The following is a 13,739-nucleotide window of genomic DNA, read 5'->3' on the forward strand; positions in this document are numbered from 1 at the left end:
ATAGTTCTTGCAAATGGCAATGCATGCACAACTTTGTATTCAAATGGAAGGAGAATGTGTTGGTGAATTCCAAATATAACAGCAAAAATTATATCCTGGGGGATGGATATATTTCAGTTCCACATACAGTTGTAAAAGTTGTCTTGTATTTCAATGGTAAGAGTAGATTGTTAAGTTTCAAAGAAATGGAAAGAAGCTTTCGGGTTCTACTCATGGGGGGCATATTGCTACATTCAAAATGAGTACATGAACTGTCATTTTAATGGGAGAGAATTGGCCTCCTTATTAAAACTAGTAGTGTGCAAATTTGAACGTTTATTTTGGGGGCATTGTCTTGCCAAATCTAGCTGGATGACATAAAGCACCACAGATAAGTTCCCCCTCATCTATAAAACTGTTTCCAATTCCAGGATCAACCTGTCTAAAGCAGTCCCAGACTTCTCATCTCCATTATAAAGTGTTGTCTTAAATCCTTCTCCCCACCCTCTCTGAGGTACAGTAAATCCTCTGTATCTGCAAAATTACAAATTACAAGTTTGTCTATTTGTGCCAAAAAATAAGTCTCAACAAAATTCAACATCCGCAGGTAAAATAACTAGCTCTGCACTCGTGAATTTCATCATTCGTGAGGATTCTCAGGAATGGAATCCTCGCAGATGTGGAGGAATTGAGTGCGTGGTGCTGAAAAAAACAGCAGGTCAGGCAGCATCCAAGGAGCAGGAGAATTGACATTTTGGAAATAAGCCCTTCATCTCTGACCTCCAGCATCTGCAGTCCTCACTTTCTCCCAGATATGGAGGAATGTCTGGACTCATGCACCTGTTGGCTCCAAAATTGAAACTATCCAGTCAGTTATCCCTGACACTTTGTTTATCCCACCCAATCCAAATTAAACTTTCCCTCAATGTTGCCCTAGCCCTGAACTCTGCTATCTTCCTTCAAGTTCTCTCCAAGCTCATCCTGACTATGCAATCCACCTCCTCCCTCAACTCTCTTCTCACCTGATTCTTCACTAACCATCTCTTTACCTGATGTTAATGGTTCCCTTGTCCGGTATTGTATACTTATTCTTCAATTTTTCGTCAGAAAATGCCCTTCTTCATTTTGTTTGTAAACTGTTTCCTAACTAATAACATCACTATATTCTCAAAGTGCCCTAAATGTGTTACTACCTTCTAATATTGCAACTACATTGCCTGCAACTATATTTAGAAACCCTTTCATTCTGATTCCCACCAGTGCCCCCGTACTGAAATAGCCCTCGTATATTTTTTGCAAATGACATTTTTTTGACTTGTTCACCATATCATCCTCCTTCAGTACTCCCTTTGTTGTCCACATATGGTTCCATTTCTGTCTATTCAGTTATAGCCATAAAATCACATTCAGAGTTAGATTCTTATTCATACTTCTGCCTTGTGTCTGCTAACTAACTTTGCTCCAGATCCGGCAAACACAGATTCAAAATTCCATCCAGATTTTTAAATTCCCTTATAACTTCACCCCTTCATCCCTGTAAAATTGATGCCCATCCAATTCTCGACTCTTGAGCATATTGGACTTTATTTTCACCACCATTAGCAACTATGCCTTCAGCTGCCTAGGCTGTGAACTCTGCATTTCCTCGCTAAATCTCTCTGTACTACATCATCTCCTTCAGGGCATTCCTTGAAACCTACATGACTAGTCAAGCTCTTATTCACATGTCATAACGTGTTTGAAAAAGAATTCCTTCTGATAATCAGTCTTTTGTTGGGCTTTCGTAAGTTAAAACATCTACAAAATGCAAGTAGTTGATGTACTGAAAAAAGTTGTGTGCTGTTTCGTAATTCATTAAACTGAGCACATTGTGTGTTAGAAAAACACTTCAGAATTGCTACTATACTTTAAAGTAAACTTTGAAAAGCAGCAGTATGCAACAACAAAAACAGAAATTGCTAGAAAAGCTTAGGTTTGGCAGCATCTGTGGAGAGAAAGCCAAGTTAATGGTTAGAGCCCAATGGACCTTCAGAAGCAATTTTGGGTAGGAAACATTGGTAAAGGAGATGGAGCCAAAAGCAAGAGGGAAACATTTGGACAAACAAAGGAAGGGTAAAGGTCAACATAGGATAATGGGTAGCTGTTAATGGGGACAATTAATTGCTGACAACAAATCATTTGTGGAATCAATCTATGGTCTGACAAGGCCTAGTGAGTGGGAGTTGGTATGTGGATATGGGAAAAGCTGCTGAAGCCCTAAAATTGGTAGTCCAGAAGACTGCAGGATTCCCAAGCAAAACGTGAGGTGCTGTTCTTCCATCTTGCATTGGGCTTCACTAGAGCACTGCAGTAAGCCAAAGAGACAGATGTTGGCCAGGAAACAGTATATTGAAGTGGCAAGCAACTGGAGGCTCGGTCATTTTTGCAGATAGAAATTGGTGTTGTATGAAACGGTCACCCAGCTACCCTTCATCTCCCCAGTGTAACCAAGAGCACTATGTGAGCAGCAAATACAGTAGATTGGATTGACCAAAGTGGGTGGCACAGTGGTTAGTACTGCTACCTCATAGCGCCAGAGACCCGGGTTCAATTCTCGCCTCAGGCGACTCCCTGTGTGGAGTTTGCACATTCTCCTCCGGGTGCTGGCTGTGGCATCCTGCTGGAGGTCACAGAAATAGTGCACATGATTCATCAGATGTGGAGTCTGGAGGGATGGTTGATGAGGATGTTGGGAACCCTATTGCTGTAATGGAAGGGAAGGTGGGTGAGGGCAGAAATGAGAGAGATGGGTCAGACATAGTTGAGCGCCCTATTGACCAGGGTTGTGGAGAATTCCCAATTGAAGAAGGGGGTCGACATTTTGGAGTCAAGTTTGGCATCACCAGAACAGATGCAGCGGAGATGGAGGATTTAGGAGAATGGTATAGAATCTTTACAGGAATCAGGATGTGAGGATGTATAGTCAAGGTAGCTGTGGGAAATTGGTGGCTTGAATTAGTGGCCAGCCTACCCCAGAAATGGAAACCGATGTCAAAGGAGAGAAAGGAGCACTCAAAATGGACATGATGAAGGTGAGAGCAGGGTGGAAAATGAGAGCGAAATCAATAAACGTTTGCAGTTCTGGAGAAGAGAGGGAACCAGCACTGAGGATGTCATCAATATACTGGAGAAAGTGTTGTGGGTTGGGGCCAGAGTAGGACTGGAACAAGGAATGTTCCACATACCCCACATAGTCTGGCAAAACTGGGGCCATTCTGGGTCTCCACAACCACTCTTTTGACCTGAAGAAAGTTGGAGGAATTAAAGGAGCAGTTATTCAGTGAGGACAAAATTGGCCAGGCAGAGGAGGGTGATAGAGATTGGGGATGATCCAGGCCCCAGGAAGAACTGGACAACCCTGAGACCATCCTGATGGGGGTTAGACGTGCAAAGAGATTGCATGTCTGTGGTGGATCGTGCAAAGTGGAAATTCTGAAACTGACATAAAGCGCCCGGAGTATTACGGATATAAGCAGGAATGGACTGGACAAGTGGAAGAATATAGAATTGAGGTAGGAAGAGATTATTTCTGCCTGCCCCCCCTCTCTCAGAACCCATGAGTATGCGCTGGCAGGCGTTTTGTTTGGATTTTGGGAAGGAGGTAGAAGCGGGCTATATTGGGTTGGCAGACTGAGAACTTGGAGGCAGTTGAGGGTAGATTTCTAGATGAAATGAGTTTAGTGACAGTTGTGGACACAATAGCATAGTATGCCATTATGGCATCATGGTCTTTGGGGGTGTCTGAGAGTTGGCACTCAGCTTTCACGATGTAAAGATTAGTGTGCCAACAAATAACAGCACTACCCTTGTCAGAAGGTTTGATTACAAAGTCAGGGTTGGATCTGAGATTATGGAGTGCACTCAGTTCGGGGGAGATTAGTTGGAATGAATAAGGGAGCAGAGAAATTGAGGCAACCAGTTGTCATATTGACAGTTCTCAAACAGATCAAGTGGAGGTAACAGGCCAGGTGGAGAGAAAAATGTTGGAGGCAGGTCAAGGGATCTGTGGAACAGAGTGGACTCTTGTCCAAAGAAATGAGCATGGAAGCAAAGGTGACAGAACAAGAGTTCAACATCATGGTGGGAGCTTAGAGGGATAAAACTAAGACCTTTGCAAAGTACAGAACGTTCAGCTTCAGAGAGCTGAAGATCAGAAGGGATATAAATACACAAATGGAGGTAGAGTTTGGAGAGGGAATGGAGTCAAATGGAAGAGGAGTGGAGGAAGGTTCTAGAGGGTAATGGTATCTCTAAGTTGTTGCATCTTGCGTTTCTTAATGCCCGAAAGGAAAAGCTATCCAGAAAAGCTGTACGCCAACTGTTATTTTGGAATCCTGGCTTGTGTTAACCCTGTGGTAAGAATTAAGAGGTCTTGAATTGTCAAGGAAATATGTTGGTTTATGACTTCACACTTCAATGTTAGTGTGTATCGGGTTGCCTCAACCTAACTTTCTGTGGGTTTTTTTCAGCGAAGATGTCAAGAAAACTAAGCTTGCCGACTGAACTGAAGCCTGACTTGGGTAAGTGTGAACACTGACGTGCCACCTGGTGTTAAAGTGATCTTTGTGCTACTATTTGTATGTAACTGAAAATCAAAACTTAGTGGTACATGTTGATCCACCAGTCTATGCTGACAGCACTTGAAGTTTGAATGAACCTTGTTTTTGTGATATTGCTGTTACTATAGTAATATTAAGTTCTGTTCACTGGTCTGTCTATAAGCACCAACCTTTGTAATTCTTCAAGAATGAGATTGAGGAAGAGAGCAGGCGCCCATCATGCTATAGTGAGTTCAACAAATGAGAAGTTGACATTTTATTTTGTTTAGCCATAACATTATTGTCTTAAAAAGATGCAATCAAAACCATGGCACTTCCTCACAAACCTTGGACATCCACCACTCAAAGGTGAGAGCAACAGTTACATGGAAACTCAATCACACCTGAATTCTGCTCCAAGGTGCCTGTGTCACCCCAATATGGACAAATATTTTTGGTCCTCAACTATTGCTGAATCAAGATTTTGGAACCCACTACTTAATAGCTTTATGATAATGTTTTCCCAACATGGTCTTTAGCAGGTCATTAAAGAGAAGATAGGTTGCAAAGAGATTTAGATATGTTCAATGAATGGTCAATGATCTGGCAAATAGCATGTAATATGAAATGTCAATTTTGACAAACAATAAGGAAGCCTATCAAAATATTGAAAGATTGCAGAACTTCTGATCAGTCTGGGGGTCCTAGTTTGAGTCTCTAAGGGTCCATCTGCAGATAAAGGAGGTAATTAGGAAAGCTAATAAAAGTTATTGTTTGTAAGGGGAACCAGGTGGGAAAAGGAAGGTTACACTTCATTTATATAGGGGATTGATTGACCACATCTAGAGAACAGTGTACAGTATTAGTCTCTTTATTAAAGGAAGGATGTAAATGTGTTGGATGCAGTTCAGAGAAGGTTTACTAGACTAATAATTGGATTGTATGATATTAGGGAAAATTGGAAACGTTAGGCTCTGCTTGTATCCATTGGAAAATAATACGGTATGTGGTGACTTGTTTGAAACACAAAAATCCTGAGACATGTTGACAGTGGATGTGGAAAGGATATTTCCCCTCATTTTTAAATGATAACCCTGAGGGGTAGCTCATTTAGAATGGGTGAGAATGTTTTTACAAAAGTCATGTGTCTTCAGAACCTCAAAAGGAAGTGGCGACAGAGCCTTTGCATACTTTTAAGGTGGAATAGTTACATTCTTGATGAGTGAAGGGGCGAAGGTTTATTGAAACTAAACAGACATGGAGTAATCAGATTGGCCATGATCTTATGAATGTTTGCGCAGGCTTAACGGCCACCGTGGATTTTTTGCTTCTTCATAATTCATATGTCATTACATATGTATTAGGCCTGCTACACTTTGCTTTAAGGGTAGGTGGTGATGTCACCTCATCAGTAATCCAGAATGCCTGACAATTGTTCTGACTCCTTAACCATTGTAAGATAAGACACAAGCAGAATTAGGCCATTTGACTCGTCATGTCTGATCCACCATTCAATCACGGTTGATATGTTTCTGAATTCCATTCTCCTGCCTTCTCTCCATAACCCTTGATTCCCTACCAATCAAGGACCTGTCTATCTCTGTCTTAAATACACTCAATGACTTGGCCTCCACAGCCTTCTGCAACAATGAGTTCTACTGATTTGCCACCCTCTGGCTGAAGAAATTCCTCCTCATCTCCATTCTAAAGAGTTGTTTCTTCACTGAGACTGTGGTCTTGTGTCCTAGTCTGTGCTCATGAAAACATCTCCACATTCATTCTGCCCTGTCCTCTTACTATTCTGTAAGTTTCAATCAGTTTCTCTCTCTTCTCCCCGGCCCTTTATCCTTGGGATCATTCTTGTAAACCTTCTCTGGATCCCCTCCAACACATCATATTCTTTCTCCGATGTGGGGCCCAAAACTGCTTTCAGAATTCCAAATGCAGCCTGACCAGAATCTTATACAGCCTCAGCAGACGTTTCTACTCTTATAATCTAGCCCACTTGAAATGAATGCTAACATTGCATTTGCCTTCCTAACTGCCAACTGAACTTGCATGTTTAGCTTAATAGAACCCTGACTCGGACTCTCAAGCACCTTTGTGCTTCAGATCTCCAAAGTCTTTCCTTGTTTAGAAAATAGTCTATGCCTCTTTTCTGCCCACTAAAGTGCAAAACCTCTCACTTGCCACATTATCCATCATCGACCACTTGTTTGCCCACTCTCCTAGCTGTCCAGGGCCTTCTGCAGCCTCCCCATTTCTTCAACATTACCTGTCACTCATCTATCTTTGTAATCTGCAAACTTAGCACCAATGCCCTCAGTTCATTTGAGCCAGCACGGACCCATGCAGAACTCCACTGGTCATCGGCTACCATCCTGAAAAAGATCCCTTTATCCCTATTCTCTGCCTTCTCCCAGCTAGCCAGTACCTTGCCCCTCACACCACGGGTTCTTATTTAATCTCAGCCTGCTGTGCAGGACCTTGTGAAAGGCCTTCTGGAATTCCGGACAGATCGCATCCGCTGCTTTCCTTTATCTAATTTGCTTGTTTACCTCTTTGAAGAATTTCATCGGGTTTCTCATACATGATCTCCCCTTAACAAAGCCATACTAACTCAGCTATAATTTACTTCTTGCACTTCCAAGATAAACTTCTGTAATCAATATAAGCAACAGTTTTAATTAATAGCGCATAAATTTGGCAATTTTTCCCTTCCAGGATGTGAAGCCAAGTTCACAGCCCTGGATGTTGAATGCTTCCTCCTCCATCAGAAGCCTGTGTTATTGCTGCTGTTTAGTAATTTCTTCCCATATGTTGCCAGGTCTATTTCTATTCACAGCCTGTAGTGCTTTATAAAATACTTTTTTTATGGAGTGCTACAGCAGCTGCTGTATTTCTCAGTCCTGCTCTTAATCAAGCCTATTTAACAGCAACTGCAGATTGTTGAATTTTTGATTAAGCTGAAGCTTTTGAGGAGTTCCACATCATCTAATGTCAACTGACCTTTTGGTAATCTAGCTCTGACCTGTGTCCAAGATTTGCACTTCTCAATAGCTAAATTATGAAATCATGTTGATATCAGATCTCTACATTCAAAACCTGGGCTACGAAGATTACAAAGTCGGGGCACAGCTGAGTACAAGGAATGTGGATCATGATTTGACTTTACTCTATGTACTTACTGTTTACCTTTATTCCAGTGAAGACAGTTGAGTGTTGTGAGCTTGAAAACTCCTCCTTCATTTAAAAGCAAAATATTCTACTCTGCCTTCACAAGGAGAATGTCGCATGCATGTCCCTGGCCGAATGGGGACATAGCACCAAAACATTTCATGGGTGATGGTGAATCAGCATCTTCTGTTTTCAACCACCACCAGGAGTTAATATCACCCCTCTATTGACCTGTTACATTGACCTACCAACTTTGTGGTCCTACCCATAGAGGATTTTGGCTACTTCACTTTTCACTCCTGTCTATTTGATAGGTCCCAATTTTCCGATGGCCAGATAATTCTTTCTACAGTGTAGATGGGCATTGTGTGTCAAGAGACTCTGAGGAAATCGCTTGGTAAATTTAGGTTTTAACTGGCAATTCACCTGTGCCGAGAATGCTCTGAAAAATCCATTTAAATCAGAGAATTTGAGGGTTCAACTGCAGTTAAATTATCCAGGAAACATTACACAATACACCTGGCCTAACTCCTGACTGCTCAACTTACACCTCCTCCAGATCCCTTGCATCCCCCCTCTCCTTGGATCATGATACCATCTTCTCCCTTACCTGCAAGAGCCAACACACCCCCCTCTTCCTTGGGACCTAATATACCCCACCTCCCTTTATCACCAGATCTGGTATCCCTCTACCTGCCAGAATCAACCAGCCCTCAACACTGAGTTGCTTGCTTGGCATGCGTGTACACTAGCAACCTGCTATCCTACCCATCTGGCACCCCAATTTCACTTAACTTGAACACTTAGTCACTTTGACAGCTGCTTTGAAATAGTATGTTCTGTATTGGACATTGAAATGACGCAATTTGACAACTATTGCTGTTAAAAAAGCAGCATAATTTGCCTTTCAACGAATGTGCTCATCTGTGAGGACATAGTTGTATTAAAGGTACACTTCGTATTTCTGCAGGACCCACGATGGGGTTCTCCTGGCAGAAATCTAGAGCTCTTTCTTACCGTATGAAATGAAGGAGCAGAGCTGCAAGCTAACAATGCTTATCACTCCTTGAAATGTCAGTCCCATGGTCACCAGATATTACAAAGTGCTTTACCTGTAGATATTTTGGAAATTTAGTCATTGTTATTTTGTCAGGAGATGAGGCAACCCTTCTGTGCACAAGGTCCCATAGATACCAATGAGATATCAACAGATTCATCTATTTTAAACATACTGCCTCAAAACTTTTGATTACTATTCAAACAGATCTGCCCAGGTCTCTGTCAGCTCTATCACAGCCTGTTGTGTCGGCTTTGACACAGTGTAAGAGAGGTGAGACTATGCCCACTGTGATATCAGAGGACCCAGGAGCCTCCCTTCAGGGTAGCAGCAGCACAACATAAGGATTTTAATTTGAGGGTAATTGTCATGAAACTATTGTGGATATTTTTAGACATTAGTTTCTTTTGAGCATTTTAATAATGTTTTTATTGATTGCAGTGAAAGGATGGAGTAGTACATTGGTATGGTGGCTAAGGAGGCAGATGTGAGCATTTGGGGTAGGTCATGAAGATGGGGTTGTGGGGTAGAGAAGAGGAGCTGAGACAGTGGGGAGTTGGGAAAGGTTAATTTTTTTTATTGAAAACCTTTTTAAATCTTCGACAAAACATCTATTCACAAAAAACAAAGAATAATACCATCAAAACAGAAAAATAGAGGCAGTACAACAAAGCCATGACACACTACTATTATTAATGAATGACCCACTATTCTATCAGAACAAATATATTCACTTAACTTAAACTAAACTACAAACATATTAAATAAATACTAACTTAAACTAAATTCAAATAACTAGAGTAATATCTCACTAGTTTATTCTATCTCACTCATCACACTTCCACTGAAACCTTCCGGCGGCCGCCGCCGCCTCCTGGGGCCCCATAATGATTCCCACGGCTAAACCAAGGCCCTAATTAATATTGTTGGTAAGTCTGCGTCAATATAATTTAAAAAGGGTCACCATGTCTGGTAAAACTGCTCTGTTTTGTGGTGCACCATATTTGTGAGGTAGTCTTGGGGAAGATGCTCCATCACCAGCCTACACCACTTCATAAGACCTGGTGGTTTTTCTGATGTCCAATTCAGCTGACTCTTCTTCCTTGCACAATGGGTAAGAATGTTACACAGTGTCTTCCCGTGTTCCCGCAGGGTGCCCTTTAGCTCCCTTACAATAGCACTCCAGTATCTCTGGATCTTACAACATGACCAGTAGCAGTGTGTGTGTGTGCCTATATTAATTTTACATTTGGAGCATCCTGGTGACGCTCCTCTTTTGAACGTTGCTAGCCTCTCTGGCACCATATGAGCCCTGTGTAAGATCGTCAATCGCATGGTCTGCGCTCTGTTACATACTGATGTTTTCCTTGTATTTTCCTTGCATTTCCCCATATATCTTCCCATACCTCCGATGGAATATCCTCTCCTAACTCTAGATTCCACGTTCTACAGAGTTGTTTCATGTCCCTTAGGGCACAACCTTTCTGTAAATGATATAAAGTACTGAGTGAAAAAGCGCTTCGACACCAGAGTACTCTTCTCTCCACATCTGATTTGTAACACTGGACCAGAAGCTCTGTATATAGTCCCTTATCTGAAAGTATCGGAAAAGGTCCCTATTAGACAATCCATATTTGTGACTTAACTAGCTTAATGACATCAGGACCTCCCCCTCAAATAAATCTCTGACAGGAGATTCCTTATTCTCCCATGCCTTAAAACCAGAGACCATTGCCCTAGGTTTAAATCCTTGGGTTCCCACCAAAGGGTTAAATGTCGAAGTCTTAGACCAGTTGCCCTCATCTTGCCTCATTATCCTCCAGGCTGTCACCCCAATTTTAAATAATTGGGCTCTTACACTGCTGGGTCACAGATTTCATCTAATCCATATTTAATAAATTAAAGGACATCTCTAGTGCGAGGTTTCAATATCAAGCCAAATTGACTCCGAATTCCCCCGTACCCAGTCACCAACATATGTCAACAGGGCACTTATTTGATATGTCTACAAATCTGGAAGATCCACCCCTCCCTTACCTTGCGAAAGCTGCAATTTAGTGCATTTAGTTAGAGGGCGCCTGTGGCACCAAATAAAGGACCTTACCCAACCATTGAGCCTCCGTAATCCTCGTCTGGGTAACAACAACAGGAGCACTCTCATGGGGTACAACAGGCGGGTAAGAACATTTATTTTAATCAGGGCTATTTGGCCCAACAATGATAACGGTAACCCCTCATACCACTGCAAATCCTGTTTTATCCTCTCTAGTACTTGTACATGGTTAGCTTTACACAGCTGGCGGAAGGAAGAGGTAGTAAAAATTCCCAAATAGAAAAAAAAACCTTTTGACGACCATCTAAACGGGAACTGCATTCCATCTTTCAGGTAAGGCACCTCCACTAATCCCCCTACCGGCATGGCTTCCGATTTTGTAAAATTGATCAGTAACTGGAGAAACTGCCGTATGAATTAGTTGTTTGAATCAGTCTAGGAACAGACTTCTCCAGATTGGCCAAAATCAAAAGGACATCGTCAGCATTTAGGGTGATCTTATGCTTCCCACCCTTGGCGCTACTATTTCAGGATCCCTCCTAATAGCTTTAACTAACTGCTCAATCGCCAAGGTAAATAACAGCGGTGATAGAGGACACCTCTGTCAACTACCTCTCCCAATGTTAAAGTTATCTGATGTAGTACCATTCGTAATGACTGCCATAGTAGGATCATTATACGATACTGCCACCCATCTGGCAAAGAAGCCCCCCAAACCAAAGCGCTCTAGGACTCCCAAAAAGATACAGCCATTCTATCTGATCAAACGCCTTTTCTGCATCTAGGGACACCATCAAACCCGGAATCCGTCTTTGCTGGCATACCTGCACAATGGTCCAACGTTGTTGGAGCAGCTATAGCCCTGAACAAATCCCGTCTGGTTTTCTTTTATAATATGGGGCAGGAACTTGTCCAACTTCAGAGCCAGCATCTTAGATAGAATTTTAAAATCTACATTCAACAGCGAAATTGGTCTGTATGAAGCACATTCTTCGGGGCCTTTCCCCTTCTTTAAAATGGAAGATATTAGCCTTCCTAAGAGAGAAAAGCAGACAATCCTGTGCATATGAATAGTTATACATCCCCAGAAGTTGCTCCACTGACATGTTTATAAATTCCTTACAGAATTCAGTTGGGAATCCATCTGGCCCCGTAGCCTTGCCACCCTGGAGATGCCTTATTGTTTCCTGCAGTTCCTGTACCGTTATAGGTGCATTCAAAAGCGAAGCCTGTTCTGTGTTTATATTGGGGAGGTCCAGATTTTCAAAAAAGGATTGCATTCCCATTGTACCGTGTTCACCCCCTTCCAACCCGTATAGCTCTACAAAGTATTCCCTAAACCTAACATTGATCATCTTCAACTCACAGGTAATCGTACCAGCCTTCTCCCTAACAGACGTAATAGATTGGGAAACTTTTTTCCTCCTAGTCAAATAAGCGGGATATCTAGCTGGCTTGTCTCCAGATTCCAACCGTCTTTGTTTGGCAAAGGAGATCCTTTTTTTTTAGCCACTTGTGTGTGCAATGAGTTGAGAGCAGCCCAGAGAGCTGTGACCCGCTGCAGCTTAACCAGTGACGGCTTATTTTTTCTGAGTTACCATCAGCCAACCCTCCAGCATCCATTGCTGCTCCTCCCTCTGGGAATAGTTAATTTAATAATTACCCAGATGTTAGAGCAGGTTCTAATCCCCATAGCCTTTTGAAGGATAATTATTAAGCAAGTCAGAGCCCCCTGTAGTCTCCATTTTTATCTGAGTTGTAGACTTTGGCAGTAACTACCTGTCAGTAGTTTGAATTCTATGGATTCAGCTGATTTAGGACTCCCACGTGATCCCAACACAGATCTCCAATCTCTGCTTAAGCAAGAATGATCTTCCACAGTCAGAAGATCTGGCACATTGAGAGATGGAATTAGTCCGGGCTCAGAAGAAAATACTGTTTTTCTTCAAAGTAATCCATAAATGAGAGGGCAAATGGGGTTGTGGTTTAGCTTCTCATGTAAAAGCCACCTCATTACTACACTAATTCTGCTGCTCATGATCTTCAGAATTGAACCCACAACCTTTTTTGACTTGTGCAGTAAAGCCTCTATCTGCAAAAATCATGAATTCCGAATTCGCCTATCCATGCTAAAAAAAAAGGTAGTGACAAAATTCAGCATCCACAGTTAAAACTCGTACATCTGTGATTTTTAACCTACTTTTAACTGAGGTTATCGCTCTCAGATTTCATCATTCCTGGGGGTTCTCTCAAATGGAACCCTTCTGCATATGGAGGAATGATTGTACTACCCACAAAGCTGGCCGTGTTCTTCCTTTATAGTCACCCCATTTGACCTCTTTCACTGCCTGTAAATTGTCAGACTGCTTATTCAGTCTAATGCTGATGAATAGAAATTTCCTCTAACATGATTATTGAAAGGTCATTGTTTTCAGTCCCTACCACAAACTTTGTCTAGCCAGCAACTCCATTCCCCTCTCTGGCATTTCCTAAGGATGAATCTTAGAACTACTGACTGTATTTGCACTATTTTTAAGTTTGCTTATTTCTATTACAGTAACATCATCCAATTCCACCCTGCCTTGAGTTATGTGCTGCTGAAACGCTTAATTATCCCAACACCCCTTTGGTTGACCAGCTATATTCTACTTCTCATAATCTTGAACTCATCCAAAACTCTGCCCATGTTCTAAGTCGCACCAAGCCTTTTATACAAATTGCCCTGTTTTTGCAAATTGACATTGGACTCTGACTAAGCAGTCTTGAATTTAAGATTTTTCAACCTTTGTATGCAAATCCATCCGTGACTTTATCCTTCCTCTCTTTATTCTCTCGCACACCTCCGATACCCCTCTGGGGTTCTGATTCGTGTCTCCTTACCAGTTCCATTGCTGTA

The 13,739-nt window shown here is 42.0% G+C and overlaps 1 protein-coding gene across 7 annotated transcripts in view; it reads left to right on the forward strand.

Annotated features, from left to right (window-relative positions):
• Window positions 1–13,739, forward strand: part of stxbp5a (syntaxin binding protein 5a (tomosyn)) — a 231,444-nt gene that overhangs the window by 177,103 nt on the left and 40,602 nt on the right. For 6 of the 7 annotated variants that reach the window (XM_060831736.1, XM_060831737.1, XM_060831741.1 and 3 more), the window contains one exon: window positions 4,488–4,538. The exons of the other annotated variant lie outside the window; for it this stretch is intronic. In XM_060831736.1, the coding sequence (XP_060687719.1) occupies window positions 4,488–4,538 (51 nt within the window). The remainder of the gene's footprint in view (window positions 1–4,487; window positions 4,539–13,739) is intronic. 7 annotated transcript variants of the gene reach the window in all.

The sequence above is a fragment of the Hemiscyllium ocellatum genome, chromosome 10 (genome assembly GCF_020745735.1).
Source record: "Hemiscyllium ocellatum isolate sHemOce1 chromosome 10, sHemOce1.pat.X.cur, whole genome shotgun sequence".
NCBI lineage: Eukaryota > Metazoa > Chordata > Chondrichthyes > Orectolobiformes > Hemiscylliidae > Hemiscyllium > Hemiscyllium ocellatum.